Source organism: Equus przewalskii, chromosome 18, assembly GCF_037783145.1.
Source record: "Equus przewalskii isolate Varuska chromosome 18, EquPr2, whole genome shotgun sequence".
Lineage (NCBI taxonomy): Eukaryota > Metazoa > Chordata > Mammalia > Perissodactyla > Equidae > Equus > Equus przewalskii.
Window position 1 is genome coordinate 12319823 of NC_091848.1, and position 26099 is coordinate 12345921.

The window sequence follows — 26099 nt, forward strand, 5'->3', positions numbered from 1 at the left end:
AACCCGCCGGGCAAGTCTACCCGAAGGCCCAAGTGGGCTGACCGCGGACGCGACCAAGTTAGGAAACTGGGGTGAGACCCCGCAACATTTTGTCACCTACCATTTTCCCTGTAGGGAAGGGGCTTTTTACAGAACGACAGTTACCCGTCCTTCGCGTTCTCTCAGTCACAGGTTCCACGAAAGGCCCCCTCCCGGCGGGTTCGATAAGATAGTCAGCGTCTCCCATTCTCTCCTCCTTTTCTTGCCCCCCGAGAGAATGGTTCAGCCGGGCATGAGGTCCGGGAGTTGGCTCGATGGTTGCGCCCGCCCTCCCCCGGAATGTGGGCCTTTGGAGCGAGCGAGGTGGGAGGGGCGGGGAGGCGTGCTGGGCCGGGGCGGCGGTGGGGGCAGTGGCGGCCGCGGGCTGTGGGAGGAGCCGCGCGGTTCCGGCTGCCCCGGCGAGGCGACCCTTGGGTCCGCGCCGCGGGCCGGGAGGACAGGTAGGCGAGCGGGCGGCCGCGGCTCCGGGAGAGGCTCTGGCGGCGGAGTCCCCCACGGCGCCTGGCGCGCCCCCCGCACCCTCGGCCTCCGGCGTTGAGGCGGGGGAGTCAGGAGATGCCGACCCAGAGGGACAGCAGTACCATGTCTCACCCGATCGCAGGCGGCGGCAGCGGGGACCATTCTCATCAGGTCCGGGTGAAAGCCTACTACCGCGGGTGAGTGTCTCGGAGGTGGGGGTGGGGGGCCGCAAGGCCAGCTCGACTTGGCCTGGAGGAGGGGAGGGTGAGGGACTGGAGATGTTGTGGGCGGGTTGGTCTGGGCGGGCGACTCTGGGGACTTGGGATGGGTGACCGGGTGATCGAGGGAGGAGCGTGGGGCGCTGGATTGGGGCACCTCCAAGGTGTGGTGCACGGCGCCCGGCAGTCGGGCGGCTGAGGGTCCAGAGTAGAGTCCGAAGGAGGAGCCTTGGAATAGAGTAGGTCCACCTGGTGGGTTCGAGCGACTCGCCTACTAATCGATTTACAAGGGCTTTATGTTCTTAAATCTGGATGTATTTGGGGTTGCGAGTTGATTCCGAGTGATGCCTCAGTTAACTAAGTTTGCGATGGGTTTAAGAGACAGGACTGCTTCAGTTTCCTGGTCCTTTTGATTACCAACAGGCCTAAAACCTCTGGTTTTCCGAGTCAGGTTTATCTTCATCGCCTAGATTTCACCAAGTGTATCTGGCCTGTGGTCAGGCTGCCAGTATATTAGACACAGGAGTTAAAAGGGTAAAGTTGATGCGTTTTCAGGGATGTGCATTAGGTACTTATGTCTCACCAAGATTAGATTGTATATGTGTAAATTAAAATTTTATGAACGCTTCTTTGTCAGTGTTGCTTCAAGGACTGGCCGATAGGATGAGATATATTGCAAGGTGAGAAGAGGACAGCCTAGGCACAGTTTTAAAATCTGTGATCCGTACTCATATCGTTACTTAAGGTATAACTCCTGTGGTTACCAGAAATAATCCAGTCTTAAAACCGTTGTATTAAATCATATTCTGTAATCAATGACCTGAAGTGTCCCCCTTCCCTTGAATTCAGTTATGGTTTGGATTCTTTGAGATAATTATATTTAAGCGCATTAGAAGGGTGAAATGTTAGTGTGAGCATAAAGGTTTGAAACTAAGTGTTAACAAAATCCAGCGCTTTGGCCTATCTTACTGCTTGTCCAAGCAGAAGTAAATTGTTTTAAAACACTCGAGCACTAGGAGGTTGAAACTACAATGAATTACTTTTACATTCCTGAGAGGATCAGTGAAGATAGCACACTTTCAAAATGCCTCTCTTGTTTTGATTTCAAAGAAAATATATGCCCCTAAGTGTCTTACTGATTTGATGTGAGGACTTAAGTTAGTTTGCTGTGACGAAGCCTCTGGCCCTGTTTATTCACTTGATTGTGTTCAGGAGTAGTCTGTAGGAGTTATTTGGGACAGTATCAGTGTTTGCATAAATTGATCAGGGGGGTCTTGATTTTAAAACAATACCAAGTAGTGTGTGTATGTTTTTAAAAAGATTTTAGTTGTCACAAGAGCTGTTTTGACTTGAGGGTGGTCAGCGATGAACTTTGCACTTTGGGAAAAAAAGCTTTCCTTCCTTTACCTTACCTTTAATTTGATAGGTGAGATCGTTTGCGCTAGAAAGTGTTCCATTTTATAAAGTTGACAATTCATGAGTTGTTAGGTATGGAGAATGAAATGTAGTATGTGTTTTTTTTTTAAGATTTCGGATTATTGACAGTTTAAAAAACTAGATTAAAAAATGAATATACACACATGGTAGGAAAGTGCAAATTTTGCAGAGGTATAAAGTAAAAAGTGTCCCCCATCCCCCTCTTCCACCCTCCAGAGGTAACTACTACTGACAGCTTATTTCTGGTCTTTCTGGAAATTGCCTTTATTACTTTAAAAGTTATACTTCTGTTTTGTGATTTATCACCTTTACATAGTATCTATTGATTCCTTCCTCTGAAAGATGAGAAATTGGGGGCACGCTGTCTTTTGCTTTCTCTCCTCCTGGTGCTTCTCAAGTTTTGATTGTTAAACTATTATTTTTTAGTTTCCCAGTTTACCTTTATGACTTTAAATAATATGAATCCTTGACTTATTAAATTTAGATAGTTCCCAACGATTCCAACTATGAAAGATGAAGAAACTAGTGCTTCTTCCTTTTTTCCCATTTTTATTAGTTTGACAAAAGTAAATAGGCCTAGTTAGTACATCAAAATCATTGTAAGCTTCTCCTTTGGAAAGAAATCCAAGTCTGCTTGCTATACTTTAGGAAAGTAGGTATCATATTTTCTTGGTTTATTGCTCCAATTATTTAAGAAAAGAGAATAAGGACATAGAACCCTTGTAGTGCTGACCAAAATTTCTCCAAGACATTCAAGTTAACATTTTGGTTTTTTTTAAACCTATGAATTTTTGCTAAGGAATGAAAGGATCAATCCCTTGCCGTTTAGTGCGTTTTAGGCAATGAAAGCTTTCTAATAGTGCCTTGATTTCAAGCCTCGTTTAAAGACAACATCAGCACTTTCTAAATTGTACCAATTTCTGTCCTCTGAAATTAGATCTGTTAAGATTATATGTTTATTAGCAATAGTCTAAACTGATGGTTATGATATTTCATAGTCAGCTGCTCATTACTACAGATGAAACTAAATGAGTCACCAGTGAGGATAGGTGGTAAACAGGTTGGCTAACTGGAACACCTACTTGATTTTAAAATAGAAAATCCCTCCTTTATATTAAGAAATGTGAGGACAGTCTGCATTTGAAAAAGTTTCTTTTCCCTCAGAGCTTCTGAATGGCTGTTATCTGAGAGCTTTTGCCTTTATCCCCTTCTTACAATATTTGTTTCCAGCGAATATTGAATCTGAGAATAGCCAGAATTTTGAATAATTGAAATAATAAAATGAAGTGAATAAATTGCCCTCTCCTTTCAAAGATCTATATAATGTTCTCATTCTGTTAAATTTGTTCTTAGTGCAAATGTGATCTCTCCGTAGATATAATGGACCTTTAATTAGATTTTTTTCTTGTTTTTAAGCAGGAGATTAATAGCACTGAGAGTCTGATTTTGTTGGAGACCACCTAAGAGTGCCTGTCTCACAGGCTGTGCCCCTCTTTCCTTGTCAGTGAGTGGCCTGCCTCCTTCAATCATTACCCAGTAGTGTTGGTGTGGAGGAAGAGAAACAGGTTTTGTTGGTTAGTGATAGATTGCCATTGTATGTGCTTATCCTTATATAAAGTTACTTGATATTATGGGATAGAATTTAACAAGGAAATGTCTGGACTGCTCATTTCTTAACATTATAAATGTATGAGAAATTTTGCCAAAAGCTTGTAAAAATGCTTTTGAAACCACTGTTGAGCCGTTATAACAATCCAGAGGGTTCTTTCTGTGCATGTCTGCATATAGAAGATTAACTCCTTGCACATTTGGAATGTATAGCTGGTTCAGTGAAGAAGTAAGAAGGGTTTTCCTCACTGTGAACAAGTCTTGGCAAGACTTGGTTTTAAAAGTGTTGCAAAATGATTTTAGCGACATCCTTTAGTAATGGTTCTAAGGAGATGAACAGTGTGTATTGAGTTGAGAGTTGGGGGAATGTGAGTGGCTGGTCCCGGAACCTCTGATATGGCACCTCACCAAAGGGCAGCTGATCCATAGCTTTACCAGAGAGACGAAGGACATGGTGGCCTCGTGCCAAAACCAAAACAACCCTCTCAGAAATTTGAATTAGATAATATAGAGCTAAATTGCATGTTAGCAGTGAGGCCTGAAGCTGGAGAGTTGAGGGAGAGGCTGGTGAGGCCAGCACTGACCGTGTGCAAACTAAAGGAGAAAGAAGCAGCTCTCTACAGAAAGTCTTCCTGGGGGCCCACGGTAGCTTTCTAATGCAGTTCCCGACGCTCTTCGTGAGGGAACTTGAATGTTTGTTACTTTATAATTGAAATGAGCCTTTTAATTAAAACATGAAGTTTTACGATTCCAGTTCTTGCTTACGATTTCACATATTGCCAAAGTGTGTTTAAACTCAGTTTAATAAATCTTGTTGAACACCTGCTGTAAGCCATGCACATGGTGCTATGGTGGGCACAGAGGATGTAGAGGTGGATAATACAAAGCTCTGCCCTCGAGGAACTGAGAGACCTGTGGGAGGAAAGACATAGACGAGTTAATAAAGGGGTGTGTGTGTGTGGGGGGGGTGTGTGTGTGTGTGTGTGTGTTTCCGGGTAAGGTACTTGCAGAGATGGATTTTGGGGAGGAGTTGGGGTGAGAGAAGCCTTCCTACAGGATGAAATGTTTGAGGCTTTTAAAGGATAGATAGGTTTGCCTGGTGGATGGTGATGTTGGGTGGGGTTCATTCCAGGCATTGCACAACTGCAGGATATGTTTGGAGAATTAAGATCAGTTTAGTTGTTAGTCCCGTATTCATTCCTTATTAGGACGTACAGTGTGAAGTGTGGGCACTGATGAGAAGTGAGACTAAGAAGGTTCAGAGGCACTGCATCATCAAGATTCTTGAATATCATACCGTGGACTTCAGACTTTTTCTCATTGGTGAAGGTTTTAAGTAAGAGAGATGCACGGTTAGATTTTCTTTTTAGAAAGATCACTCTTGGAACACGTATGGGAGGTGAACTGGCGATGGATGAGAGTAATTTGGAGGCTTTGGAAATAGTCCAGGTGAGAGATTCTGAGGAGATAGAAAAGAGGATATAGATTCAATGGTGATTTTAAGGGGTAGAGTCAATATGAATTGGAGATTGATTGCCCGTAGGGAGGCCGGGGGAATAAGGGGGTCTGACCACTCATAGGTTTCTTATTTGAGAAAGGCTAGGGGCTATAGAACCGCCCTGGTGGTCTAGTGGTTAAGATTCAGTGCTCTCACCACCATGACCCGGGTTCATTTCCTGGTCAGGGAACCACACCACCGATCTGTTGGATGTCAGACTGTGGCGGCTCCATGTTGCTGTGATGCGGAAAGCTATGCCACTGGTATTTCAAATAGCAGCAGGGTCAGGTGGACAGGTTTTAGGAGCTTCCAGGCTAAGAGTAGGAAGAAGGACCTCTTCTTCCTGGCCACACTTTTCTGAAAAAAAAAAAAAAAAAATTGCAAGGGAATATTGAAGGAAGAGATTTGTGAGAGAAGTTAATTCATTACCTGGAACAAGAAACCGAATTTTGAGCTCAAGGCATCCAGGGGCAAATGTCCAGAACTAACTGGGGAATAGTTTATTGTGTACCTGCTCTATGTCTCAAGCACTGTGTGTGACAGCTCACTTATGTAGGAATGTGGCTGAGAATGATGGTAGAAACAAAAATGCCACCAGTGGTCAAATACACATCACAAAGGCAAGGTGCTAAAGCTAAATTTTTAAAATAACAGCAATACGTGAAGTGGAATGTTCCCCCTGTAGCCTGTCACCTCCACTTCCTAGGGGTGGCCATTGTTAACAGTTTGGGGTAGTCTACATCATATCAGTATATCTATAAGTATCTGGATATGTACACACAGACACACCCTTTTATTTTTCCAATAAATGGGTTCATATTTCTATGCATATTTCTAGAACTCAGTTTTTTTTCATTCATGATCTTTCCATGTTAAGATAGACAGATGAATAGATACAGATATAGGTAGACAGAGCGATCCACCTCTTTCTTTATAATTGGTACGTGGTGTTCCACAGTATTGTTATACCATAATTTTTCTAATTGATAAACATATAAAGTTGCTTTCATTAAATCACTATTTCAAATCATGCTGAAGGAACACCCTTATTTAATATATATTCTTGCAAATATGGTCGAAGATAATGCCTATTTTAAAACTTGATGTTGTCCTCCAAAAAGTTATCAATTTACTTTCCCAACAGCAGTGTACAGATGAAGTGTTTTCCTTAGGCTCCCATTGCACTTTATTGATCTTTTAAATTTTTGCAAATAAGATTGGCAAAAACTGCTAACTCTTTTTTACAACTGTCTTTTTATACATTATTGGTCATTTATATTTCCTCTGTCGGTTGTCTCTTCATGTCTTGCCCATTGTTTCTCTTGCGTTCTTTTAATTTCTTTTTATTAATTGTTTGAAGGGACATTGACATTTTGTCAGTTAAAAAGTTGCCAGCATTTCTCTAACCTGTTGCTGTCTGGAGTTTCTCATTTTTATGTAATTAAATCTGTACCGTTTTTTCTTTATGGCTTCTGGGTTTGTTTTCTTAGGTAGATGTGTTTCTCATCTAAAAATATTCTATTTTTTCTTCTATTAATTGTCCAGCTTTTAAGTGAATATCTTTTGAATAAATCTGGTATTTATGGGTTTAGTTATTTGTGGTGTACTGATACAACTTAATTTTTTTCAAAATGTGTTCTAATACTATGATTGAATAGGTTGTTCTTTCACCATTGATTTGAAATGATAACTTTGTTATATAGTAAATTTCTCATATGTGCCTAAGTACTTTATATTCTATTTCATTGATTTGGGGGGAGAAATTTATTTTTACACATACCACCATTGATTTAATTACTGTAATATTATAGTTAATTTTTTTTTTTAAAGCTTGGCACCTGAGCCAACAACTGTTGCCAATCTTCTTTTTTTCTGCTTTTTCTCCCCAAATCCCCCTTGCATATAGTTGTATATATTTTTTTAGTTTTGAGTCCTTGTAGTTGTGGCATGCGGGATGCCACCTCAACATGGCCTGATGAGCGGTGCCATGTCTGTGCCCAGGATCCGAACTGATGAAACCCTGGGCTGCTGAAGCGGTGCGCGTGAACTTAACCGCTCGACCACGGGGTTGCCCCTATAGTTAATTTTGATATGTGTTATGGAAAGCCTCATTTCATTAACTTTCTATTTCCAAATTTTCTTGGTTATTCTTAGAAATTTTTTCTTCCAGATGAATTTTTGAAGGTTTTTATAGGTTCCAGAAAAAAATCTTATTGGCATTTTGATTTAGAATTGCATTGAATTTATAGATTAATTTGACAACTGATAGTTTTATAATATTGAGCCTTGCCTTGTAAGTATGTGGTATAATACCTGTTTATTAATTTCTTTTGTGTTTTTCAGTAAGGTTTCTGTCCCAGAGGTCTTGTACATTTCCTGTTAAGCTTGTTAGATATTTTATAATTTTGTTGCTTTTATGAATGGGATTTTTTATTCTCATAGGCTTATTATATACCATCTATTTTTGTATATTTAAGTTGAACTGGCCACCTTATTAGTTCTAATTATTCTTAGTTTACTGTCTTAGAATTTATGGGTAGATAATGCCATCTACAAATAAGAGTTTTTCCTCTTCTCTTCTACATATCTCTTTTTTTTATTGAGGTCATAATAGCTTATAACATTGTGAAATTTCAGTTGTACATTATTATTTGTCAGTCACCATATAATTGTGCCCCTTCACCCCTTATGCCCATCCCACAAGCCCCTTCCCCTCTGGTAACCACTAAACTGTTCTCTTTGTCCCTGTGTTAGTTTATCTTCCACATATGAGTGAAATCATATGATGTTTGTCTTTCTCTGTCTGGCTTATTTCCCTTAACATAATACCCTCAAGCTCCATCCATGTTGTTGCAAATGGGACAATTTTACCTTTTTTATGGCTAAGTAGTATTCCATTGTGTGTGTGTGTGTGTGTGTGTGTGTGTGTGTGTGTGTGTGTTATACACCACATCTTCTTTATCCAATCATCAGTCAGTGGATGCTTGGGTTGCTTCCACTTCTTGGCTATTGTGAATAACGCTGCAAGGGATGTAGGGCTGCATAAGTCTCTTTGAATGGTTGATTTCAAGTTCTTTGTGTAAATACCCAGTAGTGGGATAGCTGGATTGTATGGTATTTCTATTTTTAATTTTTTGAGAAATCTCCGTACTGTTTTCCATAGTGGTTGCACCAGTTTGCATTCCCACCAGCAGTGTATGAGGATTCCCTTTTCTCCATATTCTCTCCAACACTGGTTGTTTTTTGTCTTGGTGATTATAGCCATTCTAATGGGTGTAAGGTGATAATCTTAGTGTAGTTTTGACTTGCATTTCCCTGATGATTAGTGGTGTTGAATATCTTTTCATGTGCCTATTGGCCATGTGTATATCTTAGGAAAAATGTTTGTTCATATCCTCTGCCCATTTTCTGATTGGGTTGTTTGTTTTTTCGTTGTTGAGTTGTGTGAGTTCTTTATATATTTTGGAGATAACCCCTTGTTGGATATATGATTTGCAAATAGTTTCTCCCAGTTGGTGGGTTGTCTTGTCATTTTCTTCCTTGTTTCCTTTGCCTTGCAGAAGCTCTTTAGTCTGATGAAGTCCCACTTGTTTATTTTTTCTTTTGTTTCCCTTGCCCCAGTAGACATGGTATTCAAAAAGATCCTTCTAAGACTGATGTCAAAGAGTGTACTGCCTATATTTTCTTCTAGGAGTTTTATGGTTTCAGGTCTTACCTTCAAGTTTTTGATCATTTTGAGTTAACTTTTGTGTATGGCCAAAGATACTAGTCTACTTTCATTCTTTTGCATGTGGCTGTCCAGTTTTCCCAACACCATTTATTGAAGTGACTTTCCTTTCTCCATTGTATGTTCTTAGCACCTTTGTTGAAGATTAGCTGTACGTAGATGTGTGCTTTTATTTCTGGGCTTTCAATTCTGTTCCATTCGTCTGTGTGTCTGTTTTTGTACCAGTACCAGGGTGTTTTGATTACTATAGCTTTGTAGTATATTTTGAAGTCAGGGATTGTGATGCCTCCAGCTTTGTTCTTTTTCCTCAGGATTGCCTTAGCTATTCGGAGTCCTTTTGTTGCCCCATATAAAATTTAGCGTTCTTTGTTCTATTTCTGTGAAGAATGTCATAGGGATTCTGATTGTCATTGCATTGAACCTGTAGATTGCTTTAAGTAGTATGGACATTTTAACTATGTTTATTCTTCCAGTCCATGTACATGGAATATCTTTCCATTTCTTTCTTTTTCTTTTTCTTTTTTTTTTGGAAGATTAGCCCTGAGCTAACTGCTGCTCATATTCCTCTTTTTGCTGAGGAAGACTGGCCCTGAGCTAACATCCATGCCCATCTTCCTCTCTTTTCTATGTGGGACACTTACCACAGCATGGCTTGCCAAGCAGTGCCATGTCCACACCCGGGATCCGAACCGGTGAACCCTGGGCCACTAAAGTGGAATGTGCATACTTAACCACTGCACCACCGGGCTGGCCCCTCCATTTCTTTATGTCATCATCGATTTCTTTCAATAATGTCTTATAGTTTTCATTGTATAGGTCTTTCACCTCCTTGGTTAAATTTATTCCTAGATAATTTTGTTCTTTTTGTTGCGATTGTAAATGGGATTCTATTCTTGAGTTCTCTTTCTGTTAGTTCATGATTAGAGTATAGAAATAACAAGCAATTTTTGTAAGTTGATTTTGTACCCTGCAACTTTGCTGTAGTTGTTGATTATTTCTAATAGTTTTCCAATGGCTTCTTTAGGGTTTTCTATATATAAAATCATGTCATCTGCAAACAGTGAGAGTTTTACATCTTCATTGCCTATTTGGATACCTTTTATCTCTTCTTGCCTTATTGCTCTGGTCCAAACCACTAGTACTTTGTTGAATAAGAGTGCCAAAAGTGGGCACCCTTGTCTTATTCTTGTTCTCAGAGGGATGGCTTTCAGTTTTTCGCCGTTGAGTATGATGTTGGCTGTGGGTTTGTCATATATGGCCTTTATTATGTTGATGTACTTTCTTTCTATACCCATTTTATTGAGAGTTATTATCATAAATGGATGTTCGGTCTTGTCAAATACTTTCTCTGCATCTATTGAGATCATCATGTGGTTTTTATTCCTCATTTTGTTATTGTGGTGTGTCACACTCATTGATTTGCAGATGTTGAACATCCCTGTATCCCTGGTATAAATCCTCCTTGATTGTCGTGTGTGATCTTTTTATTGTATTGCTGTATTTGGTTTGCCAATATTTTGTTGAGGATTTTTGCATCTCTGTTCATCAGTGATATTGGCCTGTAATTTTCCTTCTTTGTGTTGTCCTTGTCTGACTTTGGGATCAGGGTGATGTTGGCCTCCTAGAATGTGTTAGAAAGTGTTCTTTCTTCTTCAACTTTTTGGAATAGTTGGAGAAGGATAGGTAATAAATCTTCTTTAAATGTTTGGTAGAATTCTCCAGAAAAGCCATCTGATCCTGGACTTTTATCTTTGGGGAGGTTTTTGATTACTGTTTCAATCTCTTGTGATTGGTCTATTGAAATTCTCTATTTCTTCTTGATTCAGTTTTGAGAGGTTGTTTGAGTCTAAGAATTTATCCATTTCTTCTAGATTGTCCAATTTGTTGGCGTATAGTTTCTCATAGTATTCTCTTATAATTCTTTGTATTTCTGTGGTATCCATTGACATTTCTTCTCTTTCATTTCTAATTTTATTTATTTGAGCCTTTCTCTTTTTTTCTTAGTGAGTCTGGCTAAGGGTTTGTCAATTTTGTTTATCTTCTCAAAGAACCAGCTCTTTGTTTCACTGATCATATCTACTTTTTTTTTTGGTTTCAATTTCATTTGTTTCTGCTCTAATTTTTATTATTTCCTCCCTTCTGTTGACTTTGGGCTTTGTTTGTTGTTCTTTTTCTAATTCTGTTAGGTGCAGCTTAAGATTGCTTATTTGGGATTTTTTTTATTTGTTAAGGTGGGCCTGTATTGCTAGTAATTTCCCTCTTATGACCACTTTTGCTGCATCCCATATGAGTTGGTGTATTTTAATTTTCATTTGTCTCCAGATATCTTTTAATTTCTCCTTTAATTTCTTCAGTGATCCATTGGTTGTTCAGTAGCATGTTTAGTCTCCACACACAAGACAGTTTCCCAGCCTTTTTCTTGTAGTTGATTTCTATTTTCATAGCATTATGGTCAGAAAAGATGCTTGATACGATTTCAATCTTCTGAAATTTATTGAGGCTTGCCTTATTTTCCAACATATGGTCTGTCCTTGAGAATGCTTCATGTGCACTTGAGAAGAGTGTGTATTCTGCTGTTTTTGGATGGAGTGTTCTATATTTATCTATTAAATCCATCTGTTCTGGTTTTTCATTTAAATCCATCATTTTCTTGTTGACTTTCTGTCTGGATGATCTATCCATTGATGTAAGTGGGGGTGTTAAGGTCCCCTACTATTATTGTGTTGTTAATGTGTCCTTTTAGATTTGTTAATAGTTGCTTTATGTACTTTGGTGCTCCTGTGTTGGGTGCATATATATTTATAAGTGTTATGTCTTTTTGGTGGCATATCCCTTTTATCATTAAACTGCCCCTCTTTGTCTCTCATTACTTGTTTTGTCTTGAAGTCTACTTTGTCTGATATAAGTATGGCAACACTTGCTCTCTTTCGTTTGCCATTAGCTTGGAGTATCATCTTCCATCCCTTCTCTCTGAGCCTGTGTTTGTCTTTAGAGCTGAGTTGTGTTTCACGGAGGCAGCATATTGTTGAGTCTTGTTTTCTTTTGTGTTTTGATGGGGAATATTGGCCCTGAGCTAATGTCTATTGCCAATCTTCTTTTTCTTTTTCCTCCCCAAAGCCCCAGTACATAGCTGTATATCCTAGTTGTAGTCCTTCTTGTTCTTCTATGTGGGATGCTACTACAGCATGGCTTGATGAGTGGTGTGTAGGTCTGTGCTCAGGATCCAAACCAGTGAACCCCAGGCTACTGAAGCGGAGCATGTAAATTTAATCACTACGCCACTGGGTGGCGCCTGGGTCTTGTTTTTCAATCCATCCTGCCACTCTGTGTCTTTTGATTGGAGAATTCAATCCAGTTACATTTAGAGTGATTATTGATATACGAGGGCTTAATGCTCTCATTTTGTCACTCATTTTCCAGTTGTTCTGCATTTCCCTTGTTTCTTGTCCCATGTATTTCGGACTGTCAGTTCAGTTTGGTAGTTCTCTATGATGGTTGTCTCAGTTTTCTCTTTATCATTTGTGTCTCTGTTCTGATTATTTGTTTAATGGTTACTAAGAGGTTTGTATAAAAAAACTCATAGGTGAGATAGTCCATTTTCTGATAGCCTATTTCCTTAGACTAAGTTGATTCCATCCCTTTTCTCTTCCCCTTCTAAGTTATTATTGTCACAACTTATTCCATCTTGTGTTGTAAGTTTGTGGTTAAAATGACGACATTATATTTACTTTTGATGTTTTCCTTCACTTTATCTTTAATGTTATAATTAAGTGTTTTCTAACCTGTTCTGATAGAGAACTGCAATTTTCTGATTTTGTCTGCGTATTTATCTCCTTGCTCAAGGCTTTGTAAACCCTTTATTTTTTTTCCAGGTATGACGGCCTTCTTGAGCATTTCTTGTGCAGGAGGCGTTCTTGTGGCGATGAACTCCTTTAGCTTTTCTTTATCTGGGAAAATTTTTATTTCTCCATCATATCTGAAGGATGTTTTTGCTGGATAGAGTATTCTTGAGTGAAAGTTTTTGTATTTTAGAATTTTGAATATATCATTCCACTCTCTCCTAGCCTGTAAGGTTTCTGCTGAGAAATCTGATGACGGACTGATAGTGGTTCCTCTGTAAGTTATTTCCTTCTGCCTTGCTGCCCTTAATGTTTTTTCTTTGTCACTGAGTTTTGCCAGCTTTACTACTATATGCCTTGGAGAAGGTCTTTTTACCATGATAGAATTAGTTGTATTAGCTTCTTTTATTTGTATTTCTAGCTCCTTCCCCAGACTTGGGAAGTTCTCAGCTATTATTCCTTTGAACAAGCTTTTTGCTCCATTCTCCTTCACTTCTCCCTCTGGTATACCTCTAATCGTTATGTTACGTTTCCTAATTGAGTCAGATATTTCTCAGGGAATTTATTCATTTGTTTTTAGTTTTAGTTCTCTCTCCTCCTCCATCTGAAGCATTTTTATATTTCTGTCCTTTGTATTATCAGCTGTTATTCAGGTAGTGCATGATTTTTCTTTATGTCAACCATTGTATTTCTCATCTCCAACATTTCTGGTTGGTTTTTCTTCATAGCATCAGTCTCTTTTGTGAAGTATTCCTTCTGTTCATTAAATTTGTTCCTGAATTCATTGAACTGTCTATGTGTATTTTCTTGTAACTTGTGGAATTTTTTTATAATAGCTATTTTGAATTCTCTATCAGTTTGATTATGAATTTCTTTACCTTCAGGTTTGATTTCTGGGTGCTAGTTATTTTCTTTCTGGTCTGGAGTATTAATATATTTCTTCACACTGTATGATTGTGTGGATTTGTTCCTGCATTTAGTGATAGTATCTGGTCGCAGCTTCCACCTGCCACCACTTGGTTGGGGGTCAAGAGCTGTGTGTTCTGTACCCACTGCAACCTCTGGTGTCTGTGCCTGTGCTTAGCATCTATGCTGACAGGTCCTGTCTTCGATTTCTGGTTCACTTGCTCACAGCTGCTGCTTCTCTAAGCTGTGTGCTGGTGGTCTGGCTGACCGCTGAGCTGGATCAGCAGGTGGGGGGCGGGGCTCTTTCTTTCACCTGCATGATCCCAGGAACATTCTCACTCAGCCCTTGCTATCTGGTCTTCTAGAGTGCTGGCTTGATGAGGACACCCCTGCAATAGCTTAGCCACCTGTGTGGGGCTTTCCCCCAGGCTGTGAGGGAAATTGAAGAGTGGAGGTGTTGCCATGGAGGGCCACCCCTCCCCCCTCTTTTCTCAGAGCCTTGCGTGGTCCCGGGCTCTGGGTTTGCTGCCTTTCTGGAGGGAGTGGAGATCCCCTTACCTCCTTCCACTTCCTCTGGGGGTCCAGCATCTCCACCTTCAGACATGTGGCTGCATGAGTCTCTCAGATGTCTTTTGTGTTGTGTGAGTGTCCTCTGTTGGTTTATGAATGTCCTTTCTGTTGTATCTTAGGGGGTGAGTCTAAGGGAAGAGCTCACTCTACGGTGATGCTGATGTCACTTCTCCATTTACTTTTCTTAACCATTTGGCTAGGTTTTCCAGTCAGTGTTGAATTTTAGTGGTGTTCTTTTATCTTAATGAAATATGATCAGTAGTTAGAAAAATTCTGTAAATTATCTTCAAAGATACCCAGTCTTCTTTTCTCCCTTTGAAGTATGTTAAAGAGCGTAGAAACTGAGTTTTATAATGTACCCACATGTCCCAAGAACTGTGAGAAGTGTTTATAATCTACACAGCAATATTCAGAGATAGATATCATCATCTCCATTTTATGGATGCTAACATTGACACTCAGTAAACTATAATACAAAACTGAGTCTTACCCTTCAGAGAAATTTCTCTTTTCCATTTTACTATATTGATGGAGCTTTTAAAGATCACTTTTTTGCTTTATTTTCGAATTCATATTTCACAGTTCTTTTTGAGTCAATTTTGTATCTCCTTGGTTATTAAAAAAGAGAAGTTGAGGGGCTGGCCTGGTGGTATAGTGGTTAAGTTTGTGCTCTCTCCACTTGGGCTGCCTGAGTTTTGCAGGTCAGATCCCAGATGTGGACCTACACATTGCTCATCAAACCATGCTGTGGTGACATCCTACATACAAAATAGAGGAACACTGACACAAATGTCAGCTCAGGGCCAATCTTCTTCACTAAAAATAAAATAAAAGAAGTTGCATTATGACTTTTTTTTTATAATTAACAATCAATTTGAGGGGTGATACTTTGAGATTGTATGAATATCTTATTCCCCCAAAGTCTTTCACCCAGTGGTTTTACCATCCATGGATAATCCTGCCTAAATCTATGATATTGGTGATTACAAATGAAACTTTTTTTTCTGATTATACTATATTTAATTTAGGAGAAAAGCTTGTGTTGAAATAGCAGAAGTGCTAAATGTGGTTCCTTTTTAGGTTTATTTTTAAAAGCAACTAGACCTAAGGAAAAACTTTAGATTCTATAGTTAGAACATAGGAACGTCATGCTTAAATCAGTGTGTCTTCTAAACTCAATAGCAAAATTAAAAATACCTTTTTTTCCTTTTTTAGACATTCAGCTAAAACTATATCTAAATTTTCCATTTAGGGAATCTTTATGATGAAGCCAAATATGTTATGTTGGAGACCAGTGGTAAGGTGATTTATGCTAATGCTGAAGTTAGCACGAGAGAAAATAAATCTTGCATGCATAATTTGTTTTATACCTTTAGAATGTAGTAATATCTTTATTTTTCAGCTCGTTTTTAGCTTTGATGCTATAATAAGGATCTGGTGATTGTGGACTGTTTGAACATGGTACTTTCCCAATTACTTAGAGAAGTGTTTATATAAAACTCCCTTAAGTGTTTTAGTTCCTGGAACTTAGGGAGTGGTAGTTGATAAAGCATGACTCCTTCATTGAGTCTCTTTACGAGGTATGTACTTATGTTTTTAAAAGACTACAGAGATGTTTTGAAAATATTTGTGTATTCTGATAAATATTTTTTAGCTCTTGAAAAATGATTTCTGAAAATCCCCTATTGTTTACAGACATGCTTACATATGTGTTAATTTCCCTGTGGACCTTAATAAGGAAGTCATATTTTGATACTCTCTGATCATACTGATGTTTTCTTTTGCATTCAAAAAAGATGTCACACTTGTTTTTTACTAAAGAAGTTCTATGAGAGCCTTTCCTTCTCTTCTGATGTAATTCTAAAATACGTTTTCCCAACTCTTACCCCCTCATACTGGTAACTTTGAGGATGTTTTGAAAGGAAATTGCTTTAAGATAAGCAGATTCTCTTTTAATGTCATTAGAAGGAGGAAATATTTTAAATTAAAAATATTTAATTTGTTTATAAAAGTCATTTTAAGTTTGTTTTATATTTTATTTATATTTATTTTATTAGAAAGTAAATTTTATAATAAAATCATACCTTTACATGGTGGAAAAATTCATGATAATCTATACCGTTCAGAAGGGTCTATAAGTAGAAAGTACGTCTTCCATGTCTAGTTTCTCCCCAAACCCCAGTTCTACCACCCAGAGTTAACAACTTTTAAAATTTTGTTTTGTTTTATTACATCTGTTGTTCAGTATGAAAGATGGGGAATTTAGCACTTCTTCGTTGCCTCCTCTCCCATTTTTAGTTCCTGTGGTTACATTTATAACTTGAATAGTATAACTTCTCCTGCTTTTCCTTTTTCTAATTGTGACTAAAAAGAAATAAATTTACCATCTTGACCATTTTTAAGTGTACAGCTCAGTGGTGTTAACTGTATTCACATTGTTAGGCAGCCAATCTCCAGAAGTTTTTCATTTTGCAAAACTGAAACTCTATGCCTGTTGAACATCAGCTCCCCATTTCTCCCTCCCCCCAGTCCCTGGCAACTACTATTCTACTTTCTGTTTCTGTGAATTTGACTACTCTAGATACCTCATATAAGTGTGATCATATAGTATTTGTCTTTTTTGTCACTGGCCTATTTCACTTAGCGTAATGTCTTCAAGGTTCATCCATGTTGTAATGTGTCTCAGAATTTCTTTTCTTTTTAAGGCTGAATAATATTCCTTCATATTTATATATCACTTTTTCTTTATCCATTCATCTATTGATGGATGCTTGGGTTGCTTCCACCTTTTGGCTATTGTAAATAATGCTGCTATGAACATAGGTGTGCAAATAGCTGTTGGATTCCCTAATTTCAGTTCTTTGGGATATATACCCAGAAGTATAATTGCTGGATCATATGGAAATTCTGTTTTCAATTTTTTAAGGAACCTTCATACTGTTTTCTATACCTGCTGCACCATTTTACATTCCCGCCAACAGTGCACGAGGCTCCTGTTTCTCCACATCCTTGTCAACACTTGTTATTCTCTGTTTTTTTATAGTGGCCATCCTTAATGGGTGTCAAGTGATATTTCCTTATGGTTTTCATTTGCATTTCCCCTGTGGCTGGTGATGTTGAACATCTGTTCATGAGCTTGTTGGCCATTTCTATATCCTCTTTGGAAAAATGTCTGTTCAGATCCTTTGTACATTTTTTATTTGGGTTATTTATTTTTTTCTTGTTTCCTGCTTTTATTTTTAAATCATTAGTTTTAGATAGAGACATTTTTGAATTTACGCTTCCTTTCACTTTCTCCACATCTTGATTTTTCTTAGTAATTTTTACATTGTAAAGGTTTATAACATTCTATTGTTTAACTCATAAATTTTTCTTTAAAGTGATTTTTAAAAGCATTTATAATGAATCCTTATATAAGTGTTTTGCACTTGAAGAGCCAAGTACTAGTATAATTAGATGCTTAGAGAAGGAAAAATAATCTTGTGCCAATAAAACTTCTCTCTTTTGAAGGTTCCTCTTAACTTTGTTTTTTGGGGCTGGTATGTTTTCTTGGTCATTTCCTTCCTTTGTTCAATAAATATTTATCAGGTGCCTTTTCTGTGTTAGGCACTGGGTTGGCTACTAGGAATATAATGAAGAAAACAAAACTTCTGCTTGCACCACGCTCACATTCTAGCTGGGGTAGCCAGTGGGCTGTAAACCTCAGTTTGTCTGTCGGGGGGCAGAAGAGGTAGGTCAGAGAGGCAGCCAGGGACGGTTCACACAGGTTTGTAGACCGTGCTAGGGACTTGAAATTTTACTTTGCATGAGGGGACAGACATTTGAAGAGTTTAAAGCAGAGGAAAGCCATGAACTATATTAATTTGATAAAATCCTTAAAACAGGGTCTGATACCTAGAGATCACTATATGAGTGCTTGTTAAATGAGTCATTCAGTCTATTTGCCTCACTTTTGAAAGGATGACTGTGGCTGGCTGCTGTGTGGAGATCAGATCATGGGGAGCCTTCTCGTGGCTCTTTGGAGGAGACCCCAGGCCTCTGCTCTAGAACATTTTGCTGCAGTTCTGTCTTATAGTGAATAGCTGCTAGGTGGACTTATTTAAATACTCTTGCTTATCTAACAGATACAAAAATAAATACACAGTTATGTCTATTCCTATGTTTTTTGGGTCTCCACCTTAAAAGATGAATCATTTTAAAAGCAATTTTGGAAAATGGGAATTCTTTTGGAAAAAGGTGAAAATGAAGGTGTGAGATCTAGAAATCATACAAAGAGTGGTTGCTAATCTCATGGTGGTTAATCTGTGGAAGTCGGGGTTGAGGAAGAGGACATGACAGGTCTTTATCAAATTACTGAAGAGCAGTCTCTTGGACAAAGGGTAGACTTTAGGGAGGGGACTAGTGATTGGAACAGATCTCAGGTAAATCTAAGGCAGAGGCTTATCAACAACAGAGCCATTTATCTGTGCAGTGTAACACCTCACAAGAGAGTGCGCTTCTGAGAACTAACACTGAAGCCAAAGCAGGCCTGCCGTCTGTTGGAGCAGCAGGCTGGGCTTCCTCAGTGAGGAGGGGAGAGGGAACTGAGGGTTCTCCCAGGTGCACCGTTTTTATTTTTAAAAATTGATATTGTTTACTTTACAGAGATCGTGTCCTGGAAGCTGCACGTGTTGAAGGACACAAAATAGCTGAAGTCTCTCAGATTGTCAGGCATTCGGTAATATGGAGATTTAATCACTGCCAAACTCAAAACTCCTTTTCTCTTTCAGGGATATCATGATCACACATTTTGAACCTTCAATCTCCTTTGAGGGGCTTTGCAGTGAGGTTCGAGACATGTGTTCTTTTGACAATGAGCAGCTTTTCACCATGAAGTGGATAGATGAGGAAGGTGAGTGGGGAGAGGGGCTGCCTGTGTAAGCCTTTGATGTCAGATACTATTCTTTCACTTGTTTTTAAAATGTAATAAAAGCCCCAATTAATTTAATGAGGAAAAGGTATCCTAGAAATTTGATGCCATCATTATTTTTCTTTCTTTCTTTTTTTTAAAGATTGGCACCTGAGCTAACATCTGTTGCCAATCTTCACTTATTTTTTTTTCTTTTCTTCTTCTCCCCAAAGCCCCCCAGTACATAGGTGTATGTCCTAGCTGTAGGTCCTTCTGGTTGTGCCATGTGGGACGCCGCCTCAGCATGACTTGATGAGTGGTGCTAGCTTTGCACCCAGGATCTGAACTTCTGAAGCCCTGGCCCGCCGAAGCGGAGCGCGTGAACTTAACCACTCAGCCATGGGGCTGGCCCCATCCTTATTTTTCTTTAAATATTTGAATTAAAAGAGTACCAAAGTGTACAATCTTTGTTTTGCCCTTTTTACCACAACATAGAGGGAAATTAATGAGACTTTTTTTAGCAATAAGATAAACATGTCATCAAATAGTGTTACGTTTTACTTTATTTTGAATATAAATGTTGTCATATTTTAACTTAAGAAATTATCTTCAATAATTTGACAGTATTTTTTACTGAATATTACTTTAAAGAAAATGTTATGGAATAAAAGTGATCGTGACAACTGTTGTCTCAAAGGTGGTGGCAGAGACTCAATACCTCAGTGACTTGTGCTCAGAAACATTTACTCAATATCTGTGCACCGAGGGTAGATGTTTTCTATTCTCAGACTCATGGTCTCATAGGGAGATGGACAGGTGAATAACAAACGTGATAGGTTGAACGTGAGTGCATAGGGGTCTTGGAATACGAAAGCACAGCATCTACATGTGCCTGAAATATCTGCAACTGAAGTAAACCTATAACAGAGAGGAAAAGTTTTCGAAGTGGAGGAGGTGAGGGGAAGACCATTTACTATGAAGAATAAGATATAAAAAGGCACGGAGGTATGAAGAACACAGTGTGTGGGGAGGAACAGTAATTCACTGAATTTAGTGTGGGGAGTGGTGAGGTATGAACTTGGGCTGGATCCTTGCTTCTCAGAGTGTGATCTGTGGAGCTTAGTAGCAAAGAGGACTCTCAAGCTCCATCGCAGGCTACTGAATCTGACTCTACGTTTTAACGGGATCTACAGGCCAGTTGCATGAATATGAAAGTTTGAGAAGCATACGACTAGATCCCAGAACACTTTGCAAACCACAGTAGCCTTTATTTTACATGATGCAATGTCATTGAAGTGTAGTTAATAGATAGTTTGTATAGTGGTTTCTATTAATTATAATACTAATGGAATTTCATTTTAAGGAATGTCATTATAATATTTAGCTCAATAATTGGGGCAATTTCTATGTTCTTTGATATGAAGAGCCCTGGAAATATATTATCCCACCTCTAAGGTATAGGTAAACACAAACCAGTTTCATTGTAAAGACTTTGAATTTTTTTTTTTTTTTTTGTGGTGAGGAAGATTGGCCCTGAGCTAACGTCTGTTGTGAATCTTCCTCTATTTTTTTCCCCCTCCCCAAAGCCCCAGTACATAGTTGTATATCCTAGTTGTAGATCATTCTGGTTTCTCTGTGTGGGATGCTGCCACAGCGTGGCTTGATGAGTGGTGTATAGGTTCACGGCCAGAATCTGAGCCATTGAACCCCAGGCTGCTCAAGTGGAGCACATGAACTTAACCACTCAGCTATGGGGCTGGCTCCTAAAGACATTTAAAAAAGTTTTTATAAAGTAATCCATGTTCACTGTTTGGGGAAAAAAAGTAACACAGGTGTTCATGAAATTTAAAAAGAAGTTTCTTTTTGCCCTTTCTCCTCTCTCCTACCTCAGCAATCCCAGTCCTAAGAGGAAGCTAATGGGAACAGCTTAGTATATATTCCTTCTAGATGTTTTCTATGCATATACAAGCATGTATGTTTCTATACATTATTTATAAACACACTTTTTTTTGCACAAAAAGAATTACATACAAACTGTTAAGCAATATATTAAGCACAATATTCCATGTTGTACGTATTTCACGATTTATTTATTTAATCCCTTATTGATGGACATTTTGACTGTTTCTAGGTTTTTGCTACTATAAGCAGAATATAATGAACATTTTTATATGTAATTTTGTGCTATTTTATGGGACTCTGTAGTAAATTCACGGAATATGCACAGTGTAAATTTTGGTAGCTAGTGATAATTTGCTGTCAAAAAAAGTTAAACCAATTTATGGCACACCTGCATTGAATGAGAGCATCCCTTCACTTTTGCCCTCAGCAACCTCAAATACTGTGAGCCTTTGACATTTTTGGAAATCTAATAAGTGAAATGCTGGCTTGGTGGTTTTTTTTTTTTCCTGCTTTATTTCCCCAACCCCCCGGTATATAGTTGTATATCTTAGTTGCAGGTCCTTCTAGTTGTGGGATGTGGGACACCGCCTCAACGTGGCCTGATGAGCGGTGCCATATCCATGCCCAGGATTCGAACCCTGGGCTGCCGCAGCGGAGCGCACGAACTTAACCACTCGGCCGCGGAGCCGGCCCCCTGGCTTGGTGTTTTAAATTTTGTATTATTTAAGAGTAAGACTGAGTATCTTCATCTGTTCGACCATTTTTTGATGTACTCTATTGCAAGGTTGGTTTAAATATTGTTAATTATAAATGATGTGGATGTCTTACAGTGTGTCTTTAGCCTGAAAATGAGACTGTATAATTTAGCACAGTCCAAAGAATATAATTAGCATCAATAAACTATTGTTATTATGAACCAATGTTATTTTAGTCCTGTCTTGATCATTTCATGCCATTTATTTGCTGTTTAGGGTTTTTATAACCAGTGGTTTTCAAACTGTGGTGTACATAGGAATGACTAGATAATGCATTTTATTAGAAGAAATTGGTTTAGAGACAATCCATTAAAAATTTTTATAGTACTCTTGTACTTTGGATTGCTTTTCCTAGAAAGTTCTGATCCCAGATTGTCACTTTGATTGATTGATTGATGCCTGTCTCTTTGTTGTTCTTCAGGTCTTAACTCAAATGTCATGTCTTCCAAGAAGCCTCCTACCCTTATTCACTTTCTGTCTTATTTGTCTGGTAAAATGGAAGCTCCGTGAGAGCAGAGCTCTTGTCGTTTGCCGTGGCGTTCCACTGCCTAGAGTAGTACTCAGAAATGCTCACAGAATATTTGTGAATTATATAAAAGGCTAGCAGCAAGCCTTTCCATGGTACAGTTTTATGTTAGTTATTGGAGATTTAAGCTTTGGGAGTTGCAGTTTATTCTATTTTTTTCTTCATATAATAGCATATTTTAATTAACAGGTTCACATAGTAAATTAATTCTCTGATGAAACAGTCTTACCCTTTTCTAATGCAAGTCATAGTTCTTTCTCTTTAAATAGCTATTAAGTATCCTGATTTTCTGAGGAAGACTACAAAACTGTAGCTTTTGCCTCACTCAAGTAAAAGGTTAAACTTTCCATTAAGGTCTGTTGATTCCCATGTGATCCTTCTGACCCTGGTTAGTTCTGCTATCAGTCTTTTCTTAATTTTAGGCATACAGAGCCCGTAGTAACTATTTTTAAGTTCCTTGCAGTTATTTTTCAGTTGTAATTTTGTCTCCTTTATTTTTAGCCATGTAGACATTGGGGCATGTTTATCTGGAGAAAAAATTTTCTGTAGGATCAGTGGAAGACAGGGCTGTAATTCCGTTTCTCTGGTTTTTGAGAAACATTGTTCAAGAAGCTAAACATTTAATTGTGGGATTTTATGTGACAGCAAATCAAGATCATAAGCTTACTTCATTTCTTTAAACAGATTTATGACAACCGCCCTTTTTCCTTGTGTTCAAGGCCAGTTTTACTGATTTGTTTTGATGTGCATGTGGAAAAACTGGTTTCTTAATCTGACTAAGCATTTTAGAGTGAATAGTAATTTGTAACAGTCATGCCCACTTCTCATATGCGTGACAGAGTGTGCAGCAGAGAATGAGAAGTATGACTTTTTAGTTACTCATATTTTAATTGTGACTGTTTTTCCTTAAGGATGTATTTTTTATATTTATACCCTAACATTAAGTGTTTTCTGAATTTCTAATTCTATAAATTTCTGATTTATTAAGGTCTGATTACCTGGTTTAAATGTAACCCTGTTTCTCTTCTTTCACTTCTCTTTTACTAGAAACTAGCCTTTGGATATTTTGTTTCTTATTAAAGTTTTTTATAGAATAATGTGGGGGCCCGGCCCAGTGGCCGAGGGGTTAAGTTCGAATGCTCGGCTTTGGGGGCCCGGGGTTTTGCTGGGGATCCTGGGCGTGGACATGGCACTGCTCGTCGGGCCATGCTGGGGCGGTGTCCCACATAGCACAACTAGAGGGATCCACAACTGGAATGTAGAGCTATGTACCGGGGGGCTTTGGGGAGAAAAAGGAAAAATAAAATCTTTAAAAAAATTACATGCTTTTTAATAAAAATATTGATTTGTTTGAAGGGAAAAATATCTCTGGGGATCTTCAGATCCCCAGAAATAGCTGGGATAAATTGATGATGTGTTTTTCTGTGAATATACATCTAGAAGGGATAGGGTAACAATTTTTTTCTTACAAATAGACTAATATTGTGCAAGCTGTTATTTAACTTGCTTTTTCACTTAACGTCTTGTGGATATCTTTCCATATCAGTGTATGTAGATTTATATTGTTCCTCTTAAAGGCTGTGTAGTATCATGTAACATGGTTGTACCATAATTTATTTAACCAATCCCCTTTTGATGGGTATTTGGATTGTTTACAGTTTAACTGTCAAAAATATTGGTGCAGAGAGTATCTTCATGCATATATTTTTTGGGCACCTGTACTGTATTATCTGTAAGATAAATTCCCTGAAATGGAATGTGTTCTTGATCATAGATGGTACCAAGTTGATCTCCAAGATATTGTACCTTTTGTTATACTTTCACCAATAGCATATGTGAGTTTTTTTTTTTTTTACACTGTGTGAAAGAGTGAGGGAAAAAGCTGAAAATGTGAGTGATTTCCAGAGCGTGGGAGAGGGTATTATTTGGATATTGTTCTTTAATTCATGTCCTGTTGCCTTCAATAGGTAAGATTCATGAACATTTAACGTGACCTATAAGCATTCTTTGACATAAAGAATATGAAGTGTTTCTGAATTCTGGGAGGTTAAACTTCTTCCTGACTTGCATTATAAAATCTGATGTGTTCACAGGGGGGAAATTGAGTGCCAAGGTGTAACAAAACCATATTTAGGATGGTAAGAAACATACTTCTTTTATGTGGTATTTTCCAAACATCTTCAGTCTGGTGTAATTTTAGCGGGTGTGTTAAGAACTAGAAGAGCAAATTGTTCTTGCTTTTTCTTTATCACCCAACACTATATACTGAGAGTGGTAATCATGTCAGAAAAAATAGTGAGGGGAAACCTTTTTGACTGAATGTAAATTCAGTGTTACTTCAGTTACTTAGCAGTATTATAGCTCTGAACCTGGAAATTAAAAAATGAAAATCAACATCAATAAGAAAAAAAATCTAAGTACTCCTGAGCAGATCTCATTTTGTAACTGATATTTTCCTTCTGCTTGGAGAACTTCCTTTAACATATCCTGTGGTGGAGTTTTGCTGATGATGAATTCTTTCAGCTTTTTCATGTCTTTATTTCACCTTTTAAAAAACGGCTTTCTTGAGGTATAATTGACATACAATAACCTATACATATTAAAAGTGTACAGTTTGATGAGTTTTGACACCAAAGAAAACATCACCATAAGCAAGATAAAGAACGTGTCCACCACCCCCAAGCGTTTACTTGTGCTTTGCGGTTCCTTCCGCCTGTCCCTCCAACTATTGATCTGCTTCCTGTCACTATAGATTAGTTGACATTTCTAGAGTTTTATAGGAATGGAATCATACTGCGTGTAAGTCTGTTTTTTGGTCTGGTTTCTTCCACTCAGCGTAATTATTGATACATGTGTTATATGTGTCAGTAGTTCCTTTCTTTTTATTGCTGAGTGGTGTTCCATCATGTGGATGTACCACAATTTGTTTATCCATTTGTCTACTGGTGAACATTGAGGTTGTTTCCAGTTTTTGACTATTACAAATGAAAGTGCCGTGGCAATCATGTCCAAGTCTGTGTACAGATATGCTTTTCCTTTTCTCTTGAATAAACACTTAGAAGTGGAATAGATGGATCATAGGATAGGTATATATGCTTGTTTTTTATAAAATAGGAAAAGAAAAGTTTGAAAAGGAGATGAGGTTTGGTACTGTGCCCCAGGAACATTCTCAGGCAGGTGGTTTTTAGAAAGGAGTTTATATGGAAGTTGAGAATCTGGAAATTGATTCCTTTTAAAACTGCCTATGCCTGATAGTCCCTGGACAGTCTTCCTGCACTCCCAGAGACAGAGTACCCCGAGTAGAAGACAGCTGACTTAGACAAGTCCCCACGCACTTCTCTTACGTCTGACCTCTGCCCCAGCTCTGTGCTCCAGACATTCTGCCCAGTAAGCTCTCACTGTTACTTTATCCACCAGGCTGTGTAGATGCCTGAGAGGCAAAGGGATCAGACTGGGGCCCACCTGGGAGAAACCCCTTGCAGTGATGGGGTGAGGATGGGTTGAGAGGTGAGGCAAGGGAGGCCGTAGAAGCCTAACAGGGCACCAGGACTCCCAGACTCCTGCTCATGCTCTGGTCTCTGGGAAAGTCTGTCCTTCTTGTTGGCATCCCCATCTCCAATTGCATTGTTGTCTTCCTTACCTCTCTAAGAGGCAACTACTGTCATAGGATAAGTTTATAGTTCAAACTGTTTTCTCCTGTCCCTCCATCCCCAGGCAACCTCTGATC

At 38.6% G+C, this 26099-nt stretch overlaps 1 protein-coding gene across 1 annotated transcript in view; it reads left to right on the forward strand.

Moving 5' to 3' along the window:
* The first annotated feature begins 361 nt into the window (after positions 1–361).
* PRKCI (protein kinase C iota) overlaps positions 362–26099 on the forward strand; it is a 74436-nt gene continuing 48698 nt past the window's right edge. Inside the window, exons 1-2 of the mRNA XM_070583090.1 lie at positions 362–695; positions 19071–19192. Coding sequence (XP_070439191.1) covers positions 595–695; positions 19071–19192 — 223 coding nt within the window. The 5' untranslated portion in view covers positions 362–594. The remainder of the gene's footprint in view (positions 696–19070; positions 19193–26099) is intronic.